The sequence below is a fragment of the Teleopsis dalmanni genome, chromosome 2, assembly GCF_002237135.1.
Source record: "Teleopsis dalmanni isolate 2A chromosome 2, ASM223713v2, whole genome shotgun sequence".
NCBI lineage: Eukaryota > Metazoa > Arthropoda > Insecta > Diptera > Diopsidae > Teleopsis > Teleopsis dalmanni.
Window position 1 is genome coordinate 73,354,493 of NC_051847.1, and position 22,018 is coordinate 73,376,510.

Genomic DNA, 22,018 nt, shown 5'->3' on the forward strand with positions numbered 1-22,018 from the left:
CATGTTTTGTGCATTTAGAAAATGTGTATCTATAATTATTATGTACTTCATCTTATTCTGAGGAAAGGCGTTAGTTAGTACTGAATTAAAACAATAAATTGACTTTAAAATTATAAGTAAATAATAATAATATATACTTTTACATACATTTCCGAAATTCAGACATTTTCTTAGCTTCTCTAAAAGTTTTAAATAGTATTTAATTTTATTTTATTATTAAATACATTTTAAAAATTAAATGTGTAGTATATTTTGTAATTTAATAGATTTATAAATAAAATTCTATGCTTTCTTTTAACATAAGTCAATCTCAACCACTCAGCACACTGTAAATAGGTTTCATTTTCAATTCAATTTGCTCCGTTTTTAATGAAAATGGATCCTTCGCGTAAACCGAGGACTTCTTATATTTACTTTCTGTTTCTTTGTGCAAATCTATGTTAATTAAAATGTTATGTTAACTCTTATTTAAAATTATTATATATATATATATAATCATGTACATATATCTTCGTATTCTTTCGCAACCGTTTGAAAGTACTTTCTATAAATTACAAAGTTGCCAACTAGCAAAAGTAAAATCCTTTGAAAAATGCCATTTGCAATGTTTTAAACAGAAATTTAACAACTTCAATCTAACAGTCAAGTACTTGTCATTCCGCTGTTAAAGTAACTTTGAATGTGGTTTAAAAAAAACATAAAATTCAACCCAAAACTCTAACATGAGTAACTACAATAGATAAGAACTGTTTAAAAAGGATTAATTACAAATTGCCTCGATGCATAAGTTCTGCAATCCAAAAGGACGAAAAAATTTGTACGCGACTTGGCAACTGTTCACATTGAATTGCGCTTCTGAACTCATGTCAAATGTCAGTTGCATTTATGAAAATGTCAAAATAATTGCAACTTCTTAATTTTTGGGAAACCGCTTAAAATCGAAATTGCTTTTTAGTTTTAATGAAAACTGCATTGGATAAGTCAAATAATTTTTTTAGTTTTTAATAATATAATTTATTTTTTTTGGAAAAAGGTTTTAGGGAGAAGTAACTGTAGACGTAGTAGCAACATAAGAATAATGAGGTGCAATACTGGTAGCAATAAAAGTATTTAGTAATAAAACATAATAGTAATAAAGGACAAGAAAAATGTGTGATCCTTTATATCATTTACTAATCACTATACATACGAGAAAATGTCTATAATAAAGTATTATTTAAGAATAATGGACTTAATCCAACAAATTTTTAATTCATGTATAATTTATCCAACCTTTCTATATAACCACATCTGATACGGCTTCAAAGTGTTTCAATTTTAAATATTTACCTTTTCAAATAGAAAATAAAATAAGTACAAGGGGCCAAATTCAACAAAAATACTAGATAAGAAAATGTCCAGAAAATATTATCAGGACAAAATGATTCAGTTCATTGTTAATAATAAAAATGAAACGTTTTGATGGCTTTGTCTTGTAAGCAGCAACGAGTGCTTACCATTATGATTTATACTGCCTGTATACCAGAGATATAATATATATTTTACAATCATAACACTATCACGCTGGTGGTACATGATGAGAAAACGCAATATCAGTCTTAATGAAATTTGTTTATATTTATTTCCTTATTCAAAATTAAGATCACTATTCCATATGATCCATACAAGAATAAGAAGCTTCATAATTTTTATTCGTCGATCAATCAATGTAATATGGTGAACAACGACGATGGTTTCTAGAACATCAACCTGACTCATCATCAGTCAAAGCAAAATAAAAAAGGTATAAATGATTTTAAACTCCTCCTTCTCTTATCACCGCAGCTTCTGCATTAGTCTTTCAGGGTTATACCTATTCTGAAAGTAAATCAACTTTAGGTATTCTGATTATAAATCCTTGTATTGAACAAGTCTCTGTCATTTGTTTTTGTCCCATTTCGACCAAATGAATTTTGTGTGTGAATATATTATTTCTCGATTATATAGGTAGTTCATGTTTTCGTTTAGTAATATTTATCTGATTATAAGTTCACAGGCCGTCAGCTCTGCTTTGATTACTTTCGTTTTTATTTTATTTTTTCACTTGTTAAGTTTTCAACATTAAATAAAGAACTCCAGAACTATGATTGAACTCCATTTAAAATTTGCTAAAAATGTTATTTATGAAATCCAACATTATATACCACTACAAAAACCTGATCGTTTTGGTATAATCGTCATCTGATTCTACCTGCCTACTAGTTTTTTTAACAAAAACGAACAAATTTATTAAGCAGTACCCACGTTTCATTTTTATTGAAAAATCCATTAACTAGTGAAGAATGAAGAATGAAGGTAGTAGGACGCTAGGAATAGCAAGAAAAATCAGTGACAAAAATTGTTCATATAAGGAAAAATTTGGAAAAATGTTACGATAAATTTGGGAATTATAATGCAGCTGAACTATAATTATAAGTCCTATGTATATTATCTGTACAATACAGAAAAAATGAAAGCTGTACGTGCATAACCATACTGTGACCTAAAAAGGAGTTAACATTTCCCTTATCATTAAAAGTGGGTAGAAAACTCAAGAGAGATTATACTACAAACACTTATCGGTTTACGAGTACAACATTCTAAATCGCTTACAAAAACCTACAAGTTAAGTTGATATAAGAATTGTCTGAACATAACAAAAAACTATTTGAAAATTATAATAACTACTCTGAGAAGACCTCTTAATTTGAACTACTATCTAAATAACACAGGATCCATCTGTATTACCGTCTGCTCATTCTACAAAAAGAAGGAGTAAAGCATGAATCAAGGAAAAGACTCTGCGCTGATGCATAAAAGAAAAATAATTTTTAATGGGAACTCAACATCTAATAATGAATTGGATTTTAAAGGAAATCTCAAATACTACGAATTATTAAAGATGAAATAGAAATCAATAAAAATACTGAGTCACTCTAATTCCAAGTAAAATTCACAGTAGATTTTAAGGACGCGATGCTATATTCCATCTTCATATTAATAAAATAAATAAGCAAAAAAACAAGTCGAATATCTTTTAAAGAATTAAATTTCCAATGGACTTACGATATAATTGAATTACGTTGAAAGTAGTTTACTCTATGGATTCAAATTTGATGTATTGCCTAAATAATTTGAATAAACCTTTTTTGAGTTATTGAGTATTTGCTAATGTTTTTGGCAGATATATCTTTCTACCCTTCAAATATTTTTTATTTTTTTGTACCTAGCTGTACATCATATATGATTTATGTGAATTTTTCCTTTAAATAAATAACAAATATTCTACTTCATATCATCAAAAAGTATTTGGATTCCTACGCAAAGTTCCGACGACCAGACAAACATCTGTATATCTCGTATATTGTAGGTAGAAACTTTATAAAAACAAAATTTTAAGAATAAAGCAGCAGTTACATACCAATTTTCGGAGAGAATATGCCAAATATAAACACATTCAATTCAAACTTGCGAACATTCATAAACAACAGACAAAAGCACCTGCATGCTTTTAGGCGCCCAAACTTTTTCTTTGTTCTTATCACAGGAGCTCTAAGCAGATTAAATCGGAATTTTAGTGGAAAAAGTATACCGCATAGTTTTGATATTTGTTGTTGTAGTTGGCTAGAAATTATATATCTCGTACATGTGCAATTACAGCAAAACTGTTGAAAAATTGCCTTAGATAAGGCGCTCAAACGCTTTTCAAACAAAGTCAGGCAAGCACACAAAAAAGGAAAATTTTTTTTTTGGATTTTTGGAAAAAAACTAAAAATAGTTTTAAAGCTTGAATTCCAGGCACGAATGTGTTTTCGTATAAATTTTATCTTTATTGAGAATCCAACTTGGTTGCCAAAGCGTTGGTTGCAGGGATGTGTGAAAACAATTGTATACGAAAATAGAAATTGGCAAACAAATGGATTCGGTAAATCTTTTATTTCGAATTGAGGAAGAAAATTGTTAAAATATCGTTTACTCAAATCAATTTTGCAATTGTAAAAAGTAAATGATTTCGACAATTACTGGTAATATAAATGAAAACCGTAAATTAATATAAAAAACTTATTATAATTATTTGAATTCACTTCTCACAAATTCCATTTCGCTAACAATTAAAGCAATCGTCTCTAAAGGCATAATCTATTCTTCAAATCACTTAAGGGGTACACTAGAAAAATATTGAGTTTAGCATGGTCTTTGTTAGGTTAGTATACCATAAGTATTTACTGATTTTTGAGTAGTAGTATTTACATTTACTTAATATCTATACATTGTTACTCACTGGTAGGTTAAAAAGAATATAATGTAATGTAATGTTGAGCCTTTTCCGAGTTAGTGCATCTGGGCATTTTTACTCTTTGATAGCTGGGAGGTTTCTGCAGAGTCCCACCCATCTCACTGACTAATTTGTGTATTCCGCATAAGCTTCGTGATTTTTCAATGACTGACCTAAGATCTGCGTAAGGTTGGACAAAAATAAAACGAAAAGCTTTTAAACTGCAGCAAACCTGCAGTTTGTGTTCTTACTGGAGTACTAACAAAGCACTGTGCCATTGCATCTTTGCTCCAACGGTGGCGAATTCCAACAAGCGGATTATGTAGGAGTTGCCAAGATGAAGAAACGATAGAATCTATCAACCATTTCCTTTGTCTCTGACTAGGACTTCAGACAATGTGACTTAAATGCTTGGGGATCACTTTTCACTGGCTTGGAAGAGATAACGAAAGCAAACTTATCGGATCTCCTCAACTTCATCTGTAAAACCAAATAGTATAACAAAGATTACAAAGGTTAGCAACTCGCCTCTCCCGGCAAAATTTTTTGAGGGCATCACAATGGGCAATATATGGCTCCGAGTGGAAGTGCTGATAACAGTCAACACGCACCTTCCAAACCTAACTTAACCTAATATCTGGGTACCGCACCGTACGGTTAGTGATTACTCTAGGATTAGATAGTGCTAAGTATATCAGTCTGTCGGTTTTCGCATATAGCTTTAGAGCTCTGTCCCTTATATATTATTTGATCGGATCTTATTTAAGGTCTCTTAGCATGTCATGCGTACGAATGTATCATGGAACTTCGAAGAGTATTCGAAAAGCCTGACATTTTGCAACTTGTAGCTTATGTATAGTAGAGTCGGCAGCTTTGCATTATAATAGCTTTTTAATAATTTCCATTAATTTCTTAAGACACTAAATAATATTAACAGTATAATAAGAATTAGATAACCCAATAAACAGTTTTATCCTTATCAAATCATTAAAAAGAGAGTAGCGCGTTCTAAGAAGGATGCCATTCGTGCACTCGTTGAATGAAACTTGTTTTCCTAAGGTAGTTATTTGGGTCTAGTGACCCAATATAGATGGTATCACATCCCTCGTAACACATCAGATAATTATTTGTATGTAAATAAGCTTTTGGTGCATACAACTGTCACTCTAACCTAGTCTACTCTAATGCACATAAACCATTATTTCAACTTCAAAGAAGAACTTTAACAAAACCTTCACTTATATCTGTCTTTTATTTCTTTTAATTACATTTTACATAAAAACTACTAATATGGACTTGATATGATAATCACAACTCAACTTTTTGTCTTATCATTACGTACCCGCTAAATAATTAATTTACTCCGTTAGCTCAAGATTATATATTGGTCCTTGTAACATGTCTTCTTCCTTTAAATAGTCATTTTCCATTACTTTACTCTTTATTATTATTATTTTCCTAGTTTACCGCCATTCTTTTTACAACGTTCCTTTTGCTAAAAAATTCCTTCATTGCTGCAATTTAATTGCCCTATTATCGTATTTCGTTTAAAATGTAATGAAGCACTTTTAATGTAGGATGAAATTGTTGTGAATTTGCTCTAAAACTTCAAAATGGGATTTTTAAATTGGTAAACATGCTTTAAACATCACCCTACACATATCATTCTAATAATAATGAATGTGGAGATATAAATACAGCTCTGCCGGAATCACGGAAAACCTAGAGTACAGTTCTTCAGAGAATCTATAGTTCCATATGCCTTGCTGACAAGTATGAAGTTACAGGAAACAGTGAGCGTTATACATGATATAAACATCGATGAGATTTAAAGGATTTCGATACTTTCGAAAGAATAATGAGCTTTCTGAGTTAGAATACGATTCTGGTGTAGTTAAGAATACTAAAAGTCAGTGGCTTCGCTCAATGATTAGAAGAATTTTGGTAGGTTTGAAAGGAGAACTTTTCTTAGAATAAAAACTCCCAAATGCATTAAAACGATGAGTTTTAGGATCTGTAATACGGTATTAGCTAAGCTGAGTATATTAAAATTGAGTGGCTTCGCTGGTTTTGTCATGATTAAAAGGTGATTAAAAGGCATTTTTAGCATTCAAAAGAAAATTTCAACTATGATCCCGAATGTGTTGATAAAAATGATCGAAATAGATGGAACGATTAGCTTTAAGAACTTTATAAGTGTATTAAAAATCAACGATTTTACCAGCTTCGTTATTGATTACTCAACGATTTAAAGGTGTTTGGAACCTTCATGAAAATAATTGGAAAAAACTATGGATTCGTCTGCGTTGATGGAACGATGAGATTGTATATGCGCAATACAAAGATATTGACATAGTTAAGGGTATCAATGCTTAGTGGTTTTTCTGGCTTTGTCATGATTCACTCCGTGATTAGAAGGCTTTTGGAGTATTCATAGATATAAATCTTTTTAGCCTCTATGGTCCCGTATTGATAATGTTGTTCGTATAAGATGGAATGATTAGCGGAATCAGTTTGTCTACATAATTATAATAGTTAAGCGTATGAAAACTTATCGCAAGGTACTTCTGCTTTTAAGGTGTTTTAATAGTAGAATAACATAGTAGATGTTCATATATACGATAAAAGGCGACAGACGATTTAAAGACAATCAATACTACAGACCGGCGACAATAAGCCGCTGATCGGTCCTGCTGATAAAGGTTACTACACGCGCTCAAGAACAATACACTCTTGTAAAGACTACTTTACTTTTACACCTCTCTTTACTGTAAACTTTCAGACCCGTCAAAGTAAATACTCTCTAAAGATTTCGAACTCATCTCTAAAGTATAAAATTTTTGCTAATAATTATAAATAGGTATATAAAATATTTTATTATCATATTGAGTCGACCTCAATGTCGGTCTTGACTCACACAAAATTTCTGAACAAACATTTTTAAACTTATTCTTTTGTAGTTTAAAATTTATTTCCACAGTTGTAACGATTCCTGCAATATTCAACAGTAACTTCAGTTTTAATTAGTTGGGCAAATAAATTTCTTCATGTACATTCAACAATAAAATTAAATAGTAAAAAAAACCACTATAAGCTGAATGTATGCCGTGTAAGAATGCGCCTCGAAAAAATATTAGGTGTACGTAAGAGTTCACTCCTCAAAGACGAAAAAACAAGCAAGCTCACATTGTGAATGGACTAAATTCAGTCATGCCATTGCTATTTTACCGAGTCTACTTTCCTTCTAAGCCAATTTTTACACATTTTTCTATTCGTAACCTCTTAAGTAATTATGCAATTTTTTCATGAAAGCACAAAATTAAAAAATGTATTGCATAGTTTAAGGCGTGTTTGCTTTGTTGTTCTTCGTTAATCTGTGATAAAACTTTGTGAACAATATTTTTTTACAATTTTGTGCTTGTTTTTTTATATTATTTCGACAATGAAGTTGTTGATATATAAAGTGAAAATGCATTCATGAACGCAAGTTAGCCAACGTAGGTTTCTCCTGGAGAAGGGGAAAAATATCATAGTGAAATCCATTTTGAAATCTGAAACTTCCATTTCAGTGTTATTTGTTATGGACGGTGTTTGTTGAATGTTCCCCAACACGCTATTATACAACTGAAAAACATATTTTGCCTTGTGTTTATTTTTATTTTCATGTGCATTTAAACTTAATCCGGAAGTTTGTGTGCGTTGTTTTTCAATTATGATTATTCATACGTCATGTATATGTGGTTTCCTCACATATCCCAGTTATTATGCTATTTTAGATTGCTTTATAGCATTATAAACAGATATTTTAATAACAAACAACGAAGCAATAAGTTTTGTTTTAATATTTTTAGTTAAAATTCATAATTAGTTCATACTTTGTATATATTGAAAAGATATTAATATACAGTCAAACTTCTATAACTCGAATTTTCTGTAACTCAAACTAAATAGAGTGCAACAGGGTATCAAGAACAAATTACTTACAATCACAGAAAAGTTCTTTAACTTGAAGTCTTCATAAGTCGAACCTTTTCTTTGCTAAATGGTACTTCGAGTTATGAAAATTTGACTGTAATACCAAATCAAGTTTCCGGAGTAGTTCAAAGAGTTGGATATAGTGCAAAAATGTTGAGATTTATTCAGCGCTGGAATCATTAATATCTTGTTCGGAAATATTATTAAAATCGGAAACAAGAAGAGAAGAAGAATGCTCAGATACACCAATCGCCTTCATAATCTCTTTGGTCTCAATCTCAAATGTTCAACCGGTTGTAGGGTAGTCTCAACAATATACAGTAATCCTCTTCATAACGCGGTACGCTTATAACTCGTTTTCATATTACGCATTTTTAATCCCACGTATAATACGGGCATGTGTGTATACGTGCTATACGGAAATATACCCCGCATATCCTTTAACGCTTTATAGGGGGGATTACTGTATAATCAACATGCAAATAAATTATATTGGTAACAAAACTCACAATGATGCAAATCAACATTTATTATATATATAAAAACATTTATATATTATGTTAAGAGGGTGATGGGTGATATCTAGACAAGTAAAGTCGTAATTAGAGCACACACTAATAATTGATTAAATACATTAAGCATGCCAAGTAATTGTTTAACATTTGACTATATCGTGATCTTAATAGGGAAATTAAATAGCTGCTAATCCTCGACTTCACTGATATCACTTTATTTATAACATGTTTCAATGTATTCAAGATACGAAGAAAGAGATCGATGGGTACAACGTGAAGGGTGAGCTCAACTATAGACATGACAACAACTCGTAATTTCAATAAATGATATTTAGGATAGGTTCCTGGACTGTGTGAATGTGTATTGTCTTGATCAACAATTACTTATTTCGTCTACAATCTAGATCCTTTTTTTCGATTTCATTGTCACATAGAGTAATAATAATTAACTGAGTTTATTATGTTGCCAGTTTAGACAAATATTGCGATTGACCAACTCCCTATACAAAGATATGAGACGAGGCATAAAATTTGTTTCACATTTTCTAAAATGCTTCAAATTTTACTGGCATTCACACTATGACTTGACTGATGTGAATGAAATATTGACAATGTCCTTAAATACGATAGAATATTAATAATAGAACACAGCAAAGACACAAATAATTGTCGAATCTATAAATCTAGGGGAATTTACTAAACCATCTAGGGATTTTACTGATCCCATAGAGTAGAAACAATTGGCAAATATTAAAATCACATATATGGAACTCACTTATATTAAAATTACATAAAATTACATATTGATGTAAAATATTGATTGTTAACCAATAAGCATGTACACAGTTATACATTACTTACCAAACTGAATGAGAATTATAAATGAAATAAGATTTTAAGGCTTAAATAGAATATACTATAATATCCAACATATTCTTCAAATGTGGTACTTTCTAATTATTATTTATTTAGCAATCTACAAATTTTTAGGCGGACATGGGGGCATTAAGTCTCCTGAATCCAATTTTGTCAAAAAGGAATAAATCGTCTCTATGAGAAAATCGTTTATTATTCTAATAAAAAAAAACCAAATTTTTTTCTGAAAAACCTTATATTAATATCGTATAACAAGGGACCATTATTTACGCTCCAATTGGGTTTGATGTACAAGAGCACCACTTCAATGTACTAGGGTACAAGAAGAGATTTGTAAATCATAAATATTTGACATTTTTATGTACTTTTGAAAGTCTTTAAACTAATTGCAAAACACTCTTATACTATCTGTGAACACATGAAAAAATTTATATATCATTTAATAATAGATTTCAACCAAAAAAAAAAAAAAATGAAAATTGGAAGATTAAACAAATGGTTTTAATAGAAACTTTTTCCCAACATTTAATGCCAAGAACAAATAAATTGTAACAAAATAATTGACAGCATAAAATTGAAGTAAAAAGGTTAGCAACGTTAGTCACCAATCACCAACGCAAAAAAAAGTTCTGAACCGAAAAGGAAAATGTATCTTTTTTAGTGTTTTTTTCGAAAAATGTTAAAAAGTTTTTTGAGAAGAAGATTATCGTATAATTTAACTCTGAACTGTCTCCAATGGCACAAAGTTGGGAAAAAGTTAAGATTTAATCAAGGAAACTTTTATTCCTTTTATGCTCGTAAACAGAATTATTTTGATCTGAAGAATATCTTGTGTCGCTTCGCTCCGATGTGTGGGTGCGTCGGGCATGTGAGTGTTGAATTAATAAACAATTTGAAATTGAAATTATTAAACTTTTCGAAGAATATTCAACTTGAATTTTTAATATGAATATTTGTGTCACTTTTTGATCTCTCACAATTCAATCTATACTGGTGCAGAATTTTGATAAATTTATGGAGGAGAATATTATTATGCGCATATTGCTAAAAGCAATTCTCAAGCATATGTACAGAAAAAAAGAGTAAACGTAACATACATAATTCAATTCTATTTTAGTTTAAAAATAATTCTACTAAATAGTTCTTACTAAAAGAAAAACCAGTTAAAAGTACAAACATTTTTTTCCAGTAGACCTGCAATAACGCCACGGATAAATACTACAATAAGATTACTAGCTGTTACAATTAGGTCTACTTATGCTATGGCGTTTACACTATGAGTTTTGAAGTAGATTAATATAGTTGTCGAGATTAAAGTTTAAATCTAGTGGTTAAATTGCAGATTAACCACACGAAATTGGCATCAAAACTAGAACGAAATGAAAGTTAAATCTCTTTCAAATGAAGTTAGAATTTTTGTAAAGTCTAAGAGCAATAATTAAAAACAAAAGAATTAATTGGTTTAATATACATAATATTTATATAATATATACATCTTATGTTGGGGCTAGTTGAGTCAGTGCACTTGAGCACTTTTACTCTCTATTAACTTCGAGGTTTCTTAAAAACTCCTTTTCTACACCTCAACTGGATTATTCTTTATCATTGCATCAGACCAGGCAATAATTAACCTCAGATCTTCATAATTCTCCGAGAAACCTGTAACCATTTTGATATTCGAAAACGCGGTGTTGGTAAGCCTTTTTTTTGTTATAAGGATGGAATTAATTGTATATAAAACAAATTAAGAATCATTAAACAAAAACACGTTTTTAAACCAATATCAAAAAGGCCAAAATATATTAATAGTTATAAATCATTGCTAGTTTAATCTACATGAAATAACGATAATGATTATAAATATAGATTTTTTAAATCTAGCTCCTTTAATTTTATTGGGTAAACATAGTATAAGACATTAAAATAGCTCATTATCAATTGGCGGAGTAGAGAGGAACGTGAAAGATCTTAAATATTGCAATAAATTTTTTTTTGTATACTCATTGTATGGAAATGTATTTACATATATTCTATAGCTTGGTCCAGGATCTTAAAGAACAAACAAAGTTAGCGAAGACAGACTTAACTTTAAGCAAAGATCCTGATAGCACTAACTCATTAGAAAAAGAAAAAATAATCAAATCTGCAGTGCATATACCTACTGGAATCATAAGAAGGCACTGAGATATTGTACCGAATTTTTCAACAGAAGGCGTATTCCGACATAAAACGTGTGAGGGTAAAGAGAAATAGAAAACTATCAATCGTTAATCAATTCTTATTTCTTGGTCCAGGATCTTGGACGAAATAAGCTTATTATCTAAAAGATCTTCCCCTATAAGACTAACAAAGTTAGCGAAGATACACTTAACTTTATCTGGTTAAGCAATTAGTTAAAGACAAGGATGACACATAGAGTTATAATGAATAGAACGGTTAGAGTAGCTCGGCTTTTTTTAGCAACTTAACAGCATAGCAATAAAAAATAGAATATTACAATGCGGAAGTATTAATATTATTCCATTTTGTGTCCCCTCAACCTTAGCTGTATTTTTTTACAGTGATTGTGACAGTTATTTTGCTACTTATTAAGCAAAGATTTTAAAGTAATAACATAATAATAATCTACCTATTATATATATGGTCAATTAATTAATAAATATAAAATATTGTTGTTGTGATTCACTACTGTTCAAATATCTCTCCACTTCAACCATAATTTCTTATAAGAAACGTGGTTTCTTTCGTCATAATTGATTTTAAAAGATCAAAAAATGGAAATAGTAATGAATCCAAAATTTTGAAATACTTTCAATTAATCATAATAATTAGTCACTCTATTAAAACTAAAGTAAAGTGGCATTAAACGAGTAAATGAAACTTAAAGTTGTTGATTGCAAAGTTGAACTGAATTTCATATCTCAATTAAAGTGACATGGACGAAATAATGAAAAACTTGCAAGTTTTCCATCAAAACTGTCAGTTGTTTAGCCGCAATGAGTTTGTTACCAACAGCAGCAGCAACAGCAACAGCAACAGGACAGGACAGGAGTTCGTACCAACAGCATTGCTTCACTGCCTCAGCAGCAACATTACAATTGTTGATGCAATAAAGGCAACAATGCCACAGAAGCGCAGCCAAGTGTAATCACAAAAATAATAACTGTGAAAATTGTGCTGCTCCTCATAAACATGCAACAGTACCTAGAGTAGCCGACGCAGTAATGCCAACATTTGCATATTTTTCTCCCACTGGCGAAAATGAAAATTAAAATGCGAAAAACAGGAAAAACGGAAAAATTTTAATAATAAAGAACTTTGCAGCAGATACAGAAGCAATTGTTTTTCATACCACATAAGAAAATGAGGAAAAGTCTGGAAGAGGAAAAGCCGGGTAACATTTTCAGTTTTTCACTGTTTCACTTTTTGACAAATAGTTATCCTGCGAGCATCGGTAAAGCAAAATTTTTCATTTAAAGTTTTCGCAATGATTGTTGTTCTTGTGGTTGTTGTTGTTGTTGGGAAAAACTCAACTAAAGTGCAAAACAATTATTAAAATAATTTTAAAATTTTAAATTGTAAAATTGTAAAATTGTAAATCTGCAAAATTCAAGAACAAATTTACTGAATGCATTGATGTGCTGCCTTTTAATTCAACTTTAGTCCTTTAAGTTATTAATAACATTTTTGCTGAGGTTCAATTCCATCTGGAATTTCAAATGGAAATTTTAATTAAATTTAATTTTAATTGTAATTGGAATATCAATTTCACTTTTATAGTCATTTAATGAGCAATTCCTTAAAGATGGTCCTTTATTTTAGGCATAAATTAATTAAATTTGTGCCCTTTAGACATTTTCCGCACAGCATTGCCAACATTAAGAAATTCCAATTTCGAAAGCACTTGCAAGGCATTGAGAAATTAATTAGAAATCCGTTTTATGCTGTGAAGTCCTCAGGTGACATAATTGCTGCTAAATGAGCATTTAAGATTATAATTCAATTAATTTTCTTTTTATTTGTGATTATAAAATCAATGCCATAACTTTAAATTCCTTCAAAAGGATATAATGTAATAAGTAATTAAATAGTATGAGTTTATTCTAAAGAAAAGCTGACTAAGTGAAAAGCAGTGATAGTAGTTTTAGTTATTATCAATTACAGATCTTTTTTGAATGACAGAGCAATGATATTCTGTTGGGAGTGAAACTGTCAAAATTAAGTTCTTTTTTTTCCATAGCAAATAAATTCATTGGTCATTTATAATTGCAATTGCTTAATACTGTATTCACACGAGAATTTTGATTGTAATTTTGACTGTCATTTTGAATTATTCTTGATTTCTATAGCAAAGCCTCAAATACTACCTTAAAGCAATTACAGATAACTCAAAACCTGGCTTTAAGAAAACTGTTTCAGACTCCATGGTATATTAGATCAACAGACATACATAGAGATCTTAGGATAGACTCAGTAAAAAAATATATCAGAGACAGATTTCTAAAATTATTCACTAAAGTTGATACGCTAGTTAACCCCGCCCTAACAATCCTCAAGTCCACTTCTGGACTCTTAGGAAGATATGCTGATTTAAGGTCCGTCATCAACTTTTTTTTTAGCCTAGTTAAAGCTTAGTGTGGGGTAGAGATAAACCCCCCAGCCATTATAGAGTAAAAATGCGTAATAGCACTAACTCAAGAAGAAAAATCAAGAACTTCAAGAACTATAGCAAAACAATATGAATTCAAAAAGATTCGTATAATAATTTTAACATCTGAAACTAAAATTGAATTGTAATTTCTACGAAAACAAGTTGATTCTAACTTGGACAGTTCACCATAGTACAGTATTGTACAATACAAACTTATCCTATTGTGAATAGTTTTGAGGAATGAATGAAAATTTCATACAAAATAAAAGAAAACTGTCAATATTACAATACAAAGTAAATACCTTGTCGAAATAGTAGATCTGTTCCACGAGTTACTCATAGTAAAACTCAAGTAAAACACAAGTAAAGTTCAAACTGAGAGCGTAACACAAATAAAGTACCAAATTACTCTCTTAACATAGATTTTCATGGAACATAAATTATAAATTATAAATCATAAATTTGAATTCAAACCAAAACAGCAGATTCACACATCAACAAAAATTTTGCTTGAAAGAAAATGTAAAGTCTGTGTACCTAACCAAATTTCGACAGAGATGTTACGCTCTCTCAGATACTCTTAGGTACTTGAAAATTTGTTGGTGGAACGCAGTTGTGTATGTTACTCAGTGTTACTCAAAGTTTATAGGAGAAGCTCGTGAAACAGACCTAGTGTAAAAATTTGCTATATGCATAAAGCACGAATTATTTTTAATATTGCATGTTCACCAATTTCTGAACTTATTTCGGCGTTAAGGTCTGAAATATGACTACTTAAACCATTAAGTTATATGCTGTTCAACACTTTTCATACTTTAGCGTAACTATTTTTCTATCTGACAAACTAATCACAATCATACGTCGTGTGAATAGCTATTTTAGCTTATGAATTTCAAATGTCAATTAGAAGTTTTTGGTAGTTAAAATTACAATTAAAAGTCTCATGTGAATACAATATAAGTGATAATCCTTTTTGTTAGAATAAAAATTTAACTTAATAATAGGCATTTTCTTTTGTACGCACATCGAAAAGAACAACATAAAATGAGCATTACTTCTGATGGCAACTCTGGAAGAACTGGCAACAACTGGGAATATTGTTAGGCTTATATGCAAAACACGTGGTAAAATTCAAAATTTAAGTTTCGAAAAAGAATAATAATTCCTTGCATCTACGGATAAGAGTATATATTTTTAATTTATTTTCAGATGTTTTCAATAGAGTACAATTTTTTAATTTCAGTAAATTAACAAAAGTGGAGTATTATTTGTCAAATTTTTTTTGACAGTTAACTGAAAATGTTGTAAGTTCTTTTGAAAACCATTCACAATAAATGAATTTTTAGTCTTGGTAACCATGCGATTTGAGTTGCTTATTGGTTAAGCGGTTTCGAAAAAGTTGGACTAAATAAGCTAGCAGAGTTGTTGTTTCATATGTTATTCCTAAAATAAATGGTTGTTCTTTTGCGATATACTTAACAACTTCCTATTTGAAAATTTAATCATAATTGGGTCACATACTTAAGCATAAATACTTTAATATTATACAGTTATATTGACAGTACTAATATGTAATCATCAGCGAAATCGAAAAGGTAATCGGTCGGAGACCATTTCCCTCAAAGTGTAATCAAAGTAATATTTTAAATTAATTTATACTAAAAGCAAACATGAAGAGTTTTAAGAAAAAGTACCGCGTTATTTTATAATTCTGCTACAACATACAACCATAAAGCTATCAAACATCTATCAAACATCTAAGAAAAACCCTATTATTAAAATTTTAACCTAACTATTTACCCGGCCAAAAAAAACGTCGTGTGAATAGCTGTTTTTGCTTATAAATTTCATATGTCAATTTAAAGTTTTTGACAGCTAAAATTATAATCAAAACTCTCATGTGAACACAATATAGGTCATGAATGTTTTTTTTAGGAAAAAAGTTTAACTACATTGTCTTGCTATATTGTTATACGCCCCCATATATACAGGGTGTCTTATTACAACGTGGCATATATATTGAAACTGAATACTTGATCCAAGGAATTAGAAGAGCTGTAAGATAAAAATAAGCCATTGATATCAAGTCTTCCTTCAGATGGCATCATCAATATTAATTTAAATTTGCTTACGATATTATCGTATTGTGCACTAGAATGAGAATATTGTCAATGTAGTCGAAGTCATCTAAGAAATCGCAAACACCGCCTGTAAAGCCCCTTTGCTTATCAAAAGCTCGACAACATTAAGAATAATATTTAAAAGTGTTAGAGATAATGGAAAACCATATCTTACTCCACAGTTTACGTATATTGGTTTGCTTAATTATCCCTTTTGCAATACTATCATATAATTGCGGCTACCATAATAGTTTGTTTACGACAACAGATGACAGATTCAAATGACAATCCGTCTAGCAGAAGAGATGTGTCACTTATATGCTGAATGTGGAGCCATTCTCTAACACAGTTATGAAAAGTGTCAAGTCTAAAAAGAAATTAGGTAAGAATATTTCTATTCCCATCAAAATTTTTAGAATGAAGTATAACATTTAATTTAAAAATTTTGAATACACCGATAACGAAATTATTTTGTTTTCCTCTTCTTCTAAAAACTCACAGAATGATGGTATCCTTTAATCACCGGCAATAAGAATAAGCAATCAGAAACACATTTTACTGAATTTTAATAATACCAGGCCAGACATACGAATTGTCAGCTTATCAGAAAATCACATAGTGGGGTTCGTAATTTTTATATCATCGAACGCACAGTCTAAACCAAACAGCTCCCGTTTTGCAGAGCAATCCAATTTATTCAAAGCAATTTAAACTAAAATAGATGTTAGTTTAGCATATATAGGACCTTAGAGGAGCTTTGCGCATAATATAGGAAAGAATATTGCCTCGTTGTTGTTCAGTTATCGATTATATCAAATAATTAAAAGAATATAAAAAGAATTTTTGTTGTTGTTTAGTACTTTTCGAAACCTCTCTATCTGTTCTTAATGCAACACACTTTTCCCATCAATCCTTCAAGTTTTTTAACTCTCTTAGACAATGCACTATGTCAGAGTTTTTCACTGGAGTTACAACTTCCACATTTGAAGAGTTTTCTATCATCAGATCCCAATTCTTAATATTGAACGCAAGGTAGAGACACAGGAGAAGAAATCTGATCATCCTTATGACAACCATATAATTTGACATGCAATCAATGCAATGTCTTGGTTAAAAAAAAAGTTGGTTCCTTTGCAAATGAAGCAATTTTCTGATAATTACAAGGCAAAATTTATAGGATGCAATTCGTTAACTCAACTTTTGCCCGACTAAATGGACTTTCTCTTTTAATGGTTGCTTTCTCTTTTCAAAATTCACTGTTTTCATTATCTTTGAACCTACAGTTTTGAACGCTAAATTTATTTATTTTAACTGTTGTGGAAGCACTTTATCTAAGCAATTAAGTATATCGGTCGCGGTCTGTAAAAGTATTACAAAGATAGCTTTCTCATTCTTAAATTTTCATACAATGTGATTATTCTTAAAAGGACTACTGTATCCGCAATATCAATGGATACTACTTGGTATACTCTTTCAAATTTTCGATACCCCCGTCAATAGCGACAGATCTTGGTATTCTATGTCTTTAAGTAATATAATGCGACCGTCTTACTATAAACCCTGAGAAAAATTGTAAACCTAAGAAACTGTATGTAGTATTAATTGCATACAAGAAATTAATTAAATATAATTTCTTTTTGATACTAGATTGCGCTGAAGTATGTTTGGCGGATTCGTCGCAAATTAATTTAATTTTTCACAACATCAAAGCAAGCCACAAATTAAAATATTTTAATAACACAGTACGATATTATTATTATATTTCAGTATTCATATTTTTATTTCAGAAAAAAACATTGTTACAAATTTTTTGTACATAAAATATTTTAAAATTTGACAAGCTTAAAATTTATTTCTTATAAACTTACAAAATTTATTACGAATTTTTTAGATCCCTAAATTAATACGTAGCGTTATTACTATAACGATTCACGACGAAAAAAGTGAAAAAGAAACCGTGGCACTTAACCGTATTCACAGAGATATGGACGAAAATATTATTTTAGATGATCTTTCCTTTGCCAAAGAGAAAAGAAAACTGGGTATTAAACAGTTTCATGCCAAACACTACTTGTCTGCACTAAAACTATTCAGCGAGGCTATTTCCATCTGCCCGTATGTGCCGTCGTTTTACCTCAACCGCTCAGGCACCTTTGTTATGCTTAGCCGACATAAAGATGGGTTGAGAGATGCGCACAAAGCAATTAGCCTCGACCCATCTTTTAAGGCAGCTTACATACGGATATTAAATATCGACATTGCTTTGGGAGATACGGCTGCAGCAATGGAGACAATAAAAAATTTAGTGAATTTAGATCCAAAATGTGAGACTATAAGGAGTGCTACAGAAACTGTAAAGCATTTGGAAGAATTGGAGAAAGGCATAAAACTTAATTACGAGATCAAAGCTTACGACAATGTAATATTCTATTGCGATCTAGCACTATCATCTGCTCCGGCAGCCTTAAAGTTTTATGCCGCTAAATGCGAATGTCTACTAATGCTGCAAAGATTTAACGAGGCCGCTAGTATCATAGAGAATATTGACAGTATCGATGACCGCAATGCATATGTCTCCTATGTTTTTGGCCTTAACTCTTATTGTGCTGACAGGATTGAAGAAGCTAAGAAACACTTACTGCACTCCATAGTCTTAGACCCGGAATGTACAAAATCAAAGGAACTGTGTCATACTTGTACTGTGTTAATTAACTGCGTGAAGAATTATTACAAACAGCTCGATAAATTGCAGTATCAAGAAGCTTTAACTGTACTTGACAAGCTTCATGATGACATTAAACTGGCTCCAAAAACTAAATGCAGAATAATGAGCTTACGTGGGTATGCAATGCTTAAGAAAGGTGACTGGTTGGACGCCATTGCGGTAGCTAATAAAATTCTTTCAGCTAATCGTCAATGTGTCGAAGGACTTCTATTACTTGGTCGCTGTTATGAAAAACTGGAAAATTATGTCGACGCGGTGGGAAACTATCAAGCTGCGTTCGATATACGATCAACAGTGAAGACGAAACAACGTCTCCATCAAGCTAAGCAGAAGCTAGCTGCTTGGGAGAAAACAAGCTATTATGAAATATTAAATATTCAGCCCACTGCTACCCGAAAGGAAATAAAGTCTGCTTACAAGAAAATGGCTTTGAGTCATCATCCAGATCGCCATCCAAATAACAGTCCCGAAAAAATTAAAGTGGAAGAGATGAAATTTAGGCGCGCACATAAGGCATACGAAACGTTATACGATCCGATGAAGAGATGGACATATGATAAATATGGATATTCTTAAGAATATCTATGGTTAATTTAAATTATTATTTTTTTGTATGAGTTTTGTTTTGTGAGTGAAAGTTATAATTTAGCAATAATGGATAATGTGAAAGCTGTCAAGTGTCAAAAATAATTTCAGTTTCCCAAATTTTAATATGTACATTATATAATATTCTGAAAAGGTCTTTTAGACTTATAAATCTTTGTTTGTATACTTAATGTGATTAATTAATACAATCACTTAACATTGTTTTTGTGCAAATAAAGTTGCATTAAAACTAATTCTCTCTTAATTAGTTTAAAATATTTCAAATGATACAAATTAGACAAAACTCGCATCAGACGGATGCTTCAACTAACGCGAAAGCAATTTGATGCTATAGTGTCCGGGTCGATTGATCACCGCGTATGAGGCAGGCATGCAAACTGCTTTTTTGGAAGTTATAAGGCCTCGAATCATATTACTCATTCCCCCTCTAATGTTGTCGCCACATATTTCTGAACTAATCGGCCAAAGCTACCACCTTTAAAGCTAGAGACATAGCCGAGTTGATAGTTTTACTATGTAGATTCTTTTTTCCTTGAACGGGAAGTGTGACTTCTCAGAGAGATTCTATGCCCAAGAACAGTGTTTCGTCTGTGTAATACCAAAAGGGCAATTATTTGTATTGAAATAGACTTTGATACACAAAAAAATCACTTCAATCAAACCAAATTTATGTCTTATTAAAACATTTTTTTCTACTTTTTTAATCCATCCCGCCGAATTTAGGTAATTTAATAGGTCTTTCATCTTCACCGTTGAGCAGTCTGATAGACTATCAAAGAAGTATTTTCCTAAGAACCTAAGGCCGGGCATTCACATAGAAAATGTATTATTGTTTCTTTCTCCTGCTGGTATCCACAACTTCTGCAGTGAGGGTTATGGAGAATACACAGTTTCTCTGCGTCAGTTCCTACATACCAATGACCAGTAAGAACTGCAGTAAGCCTTGCAGTTTACGCAATCTCTTTTGATGAGTTCCAAGGTTTTATTTTTATAAGTGGGTCATGTTAAACTGGAAGTCGCACATGACCTAAGTGCTTTTCATCTGTTAATAGCAAGTTGCAGAAAGTAGAGGAAGATACTTCTTTAAATGCTTTCCAGGGTAATATAATCTAGTACCGCCAGTGACGCATCTAGGGAGGCACCAGAGCGGGCTAAACTGTCAGCTTTCTCGTTCTCTACGCTGTTTCTATTTCCAGGAACCCTGATGAGGATGATTTCAGCGAACTGATAATATAATATATAACGTCAAGTAATATGGTGCGCTAAAACTAAGACAAGACAATAGGTATAACAACACTTTCATTCGAAGACGGTTAGTATTATATATATATAAATACATATGTTGATATATATATATTTTTACACCAAAATTTTTGATATAATCACTTGTAAAAAAATTTGTTTGCTCACCGCAACCCATTTGAAGCTCTTAACATTCCAACATAGACCTGTTTAGCGTTGAGCAACATATAATTTACTTTCTCAATTAAGATATTTGCAGTCCCCTCGAAGTGGTCGATATTATAGCCCTTGTATAATATAAAATGATTCAGATAGAAGTTTCGATTTTATTGTTAATGTGTTATAGTACATTATTGTTATTATTATGAAAAAGGGATGGTACACCGCGACCTAAAAAATCTAGTCGGGTTAGAGTGTTTCTCCAAGTCCGACTTCTTTAATGAAAGACAGTATAAAGCCTATTTTTCCTCAACTTATATATAGTCGGATTAGAGTGTTTTTTCAAGTTCGATTTCCTTAATGAAAGATGGTATAGAGCCTATCTTTCCCATATGTGTTAAACATATAACATTACAGATTTTTAAGATATGTAATGTTGTTTTATAAATTTATGTCCAAAACTGACTACATTTTAAACTCATCTTCATTATATATAAAATAAAATTTTTAAGAAAGAATTAAACAAAAAAAAAACTAAATAAGAAAATTAATTGTACATTAAAGCTTCCGTTAATTTCCGTTTTCTTCACCATAAATATTCTCTTGTCTTTACATCTCCTGATTTATTGCTATTTTAATAGCAAAGGAGCATAATAAGTATATTTAACTATTCCCCTTACATGCATATGTACTCCTTTATATGCCAATATTTTAAAATCGGTATTTGGAACACAAAACGATATTGCAATTAATTGCTGCAAAGTACCTTAATGAGTTTATAATATTACCAACCCCCACTCTAATCGTTGTCATTAAAGAAATCACATAAATATTTTACGAGTAGTTAAATGTAAA

At 30.8% G+C, this 22,018-nt stretch overlaps 1 protein-coding gene across 1 annotated transcript; it reads left to right on the plus strand.

Annotated features, from left to right (window-relative positions):
* The first annotated feature begins 18,247 nt into the window (after positions 1-18,247).
* LOC119684602 (dnaJ homolog subfamily C member 7-like) lies at positions 18,248-19,965 on the plus strand. The gene has a single exon (XM_038098680.1). It carries the CDS (start codon positions 18,416-18,418, stop codon positions 19,730-19,732), a length of 1,317 nt encoding a protein of 438 aa, XP_037954608.1. The 5' UTR covers positions 18,248-18,415; the 3' UTR covers positions 19,733-19,965.
* The last annotated feature ends 2,053 nt before the right edge of the window (positions 19,966-22,018 follow it).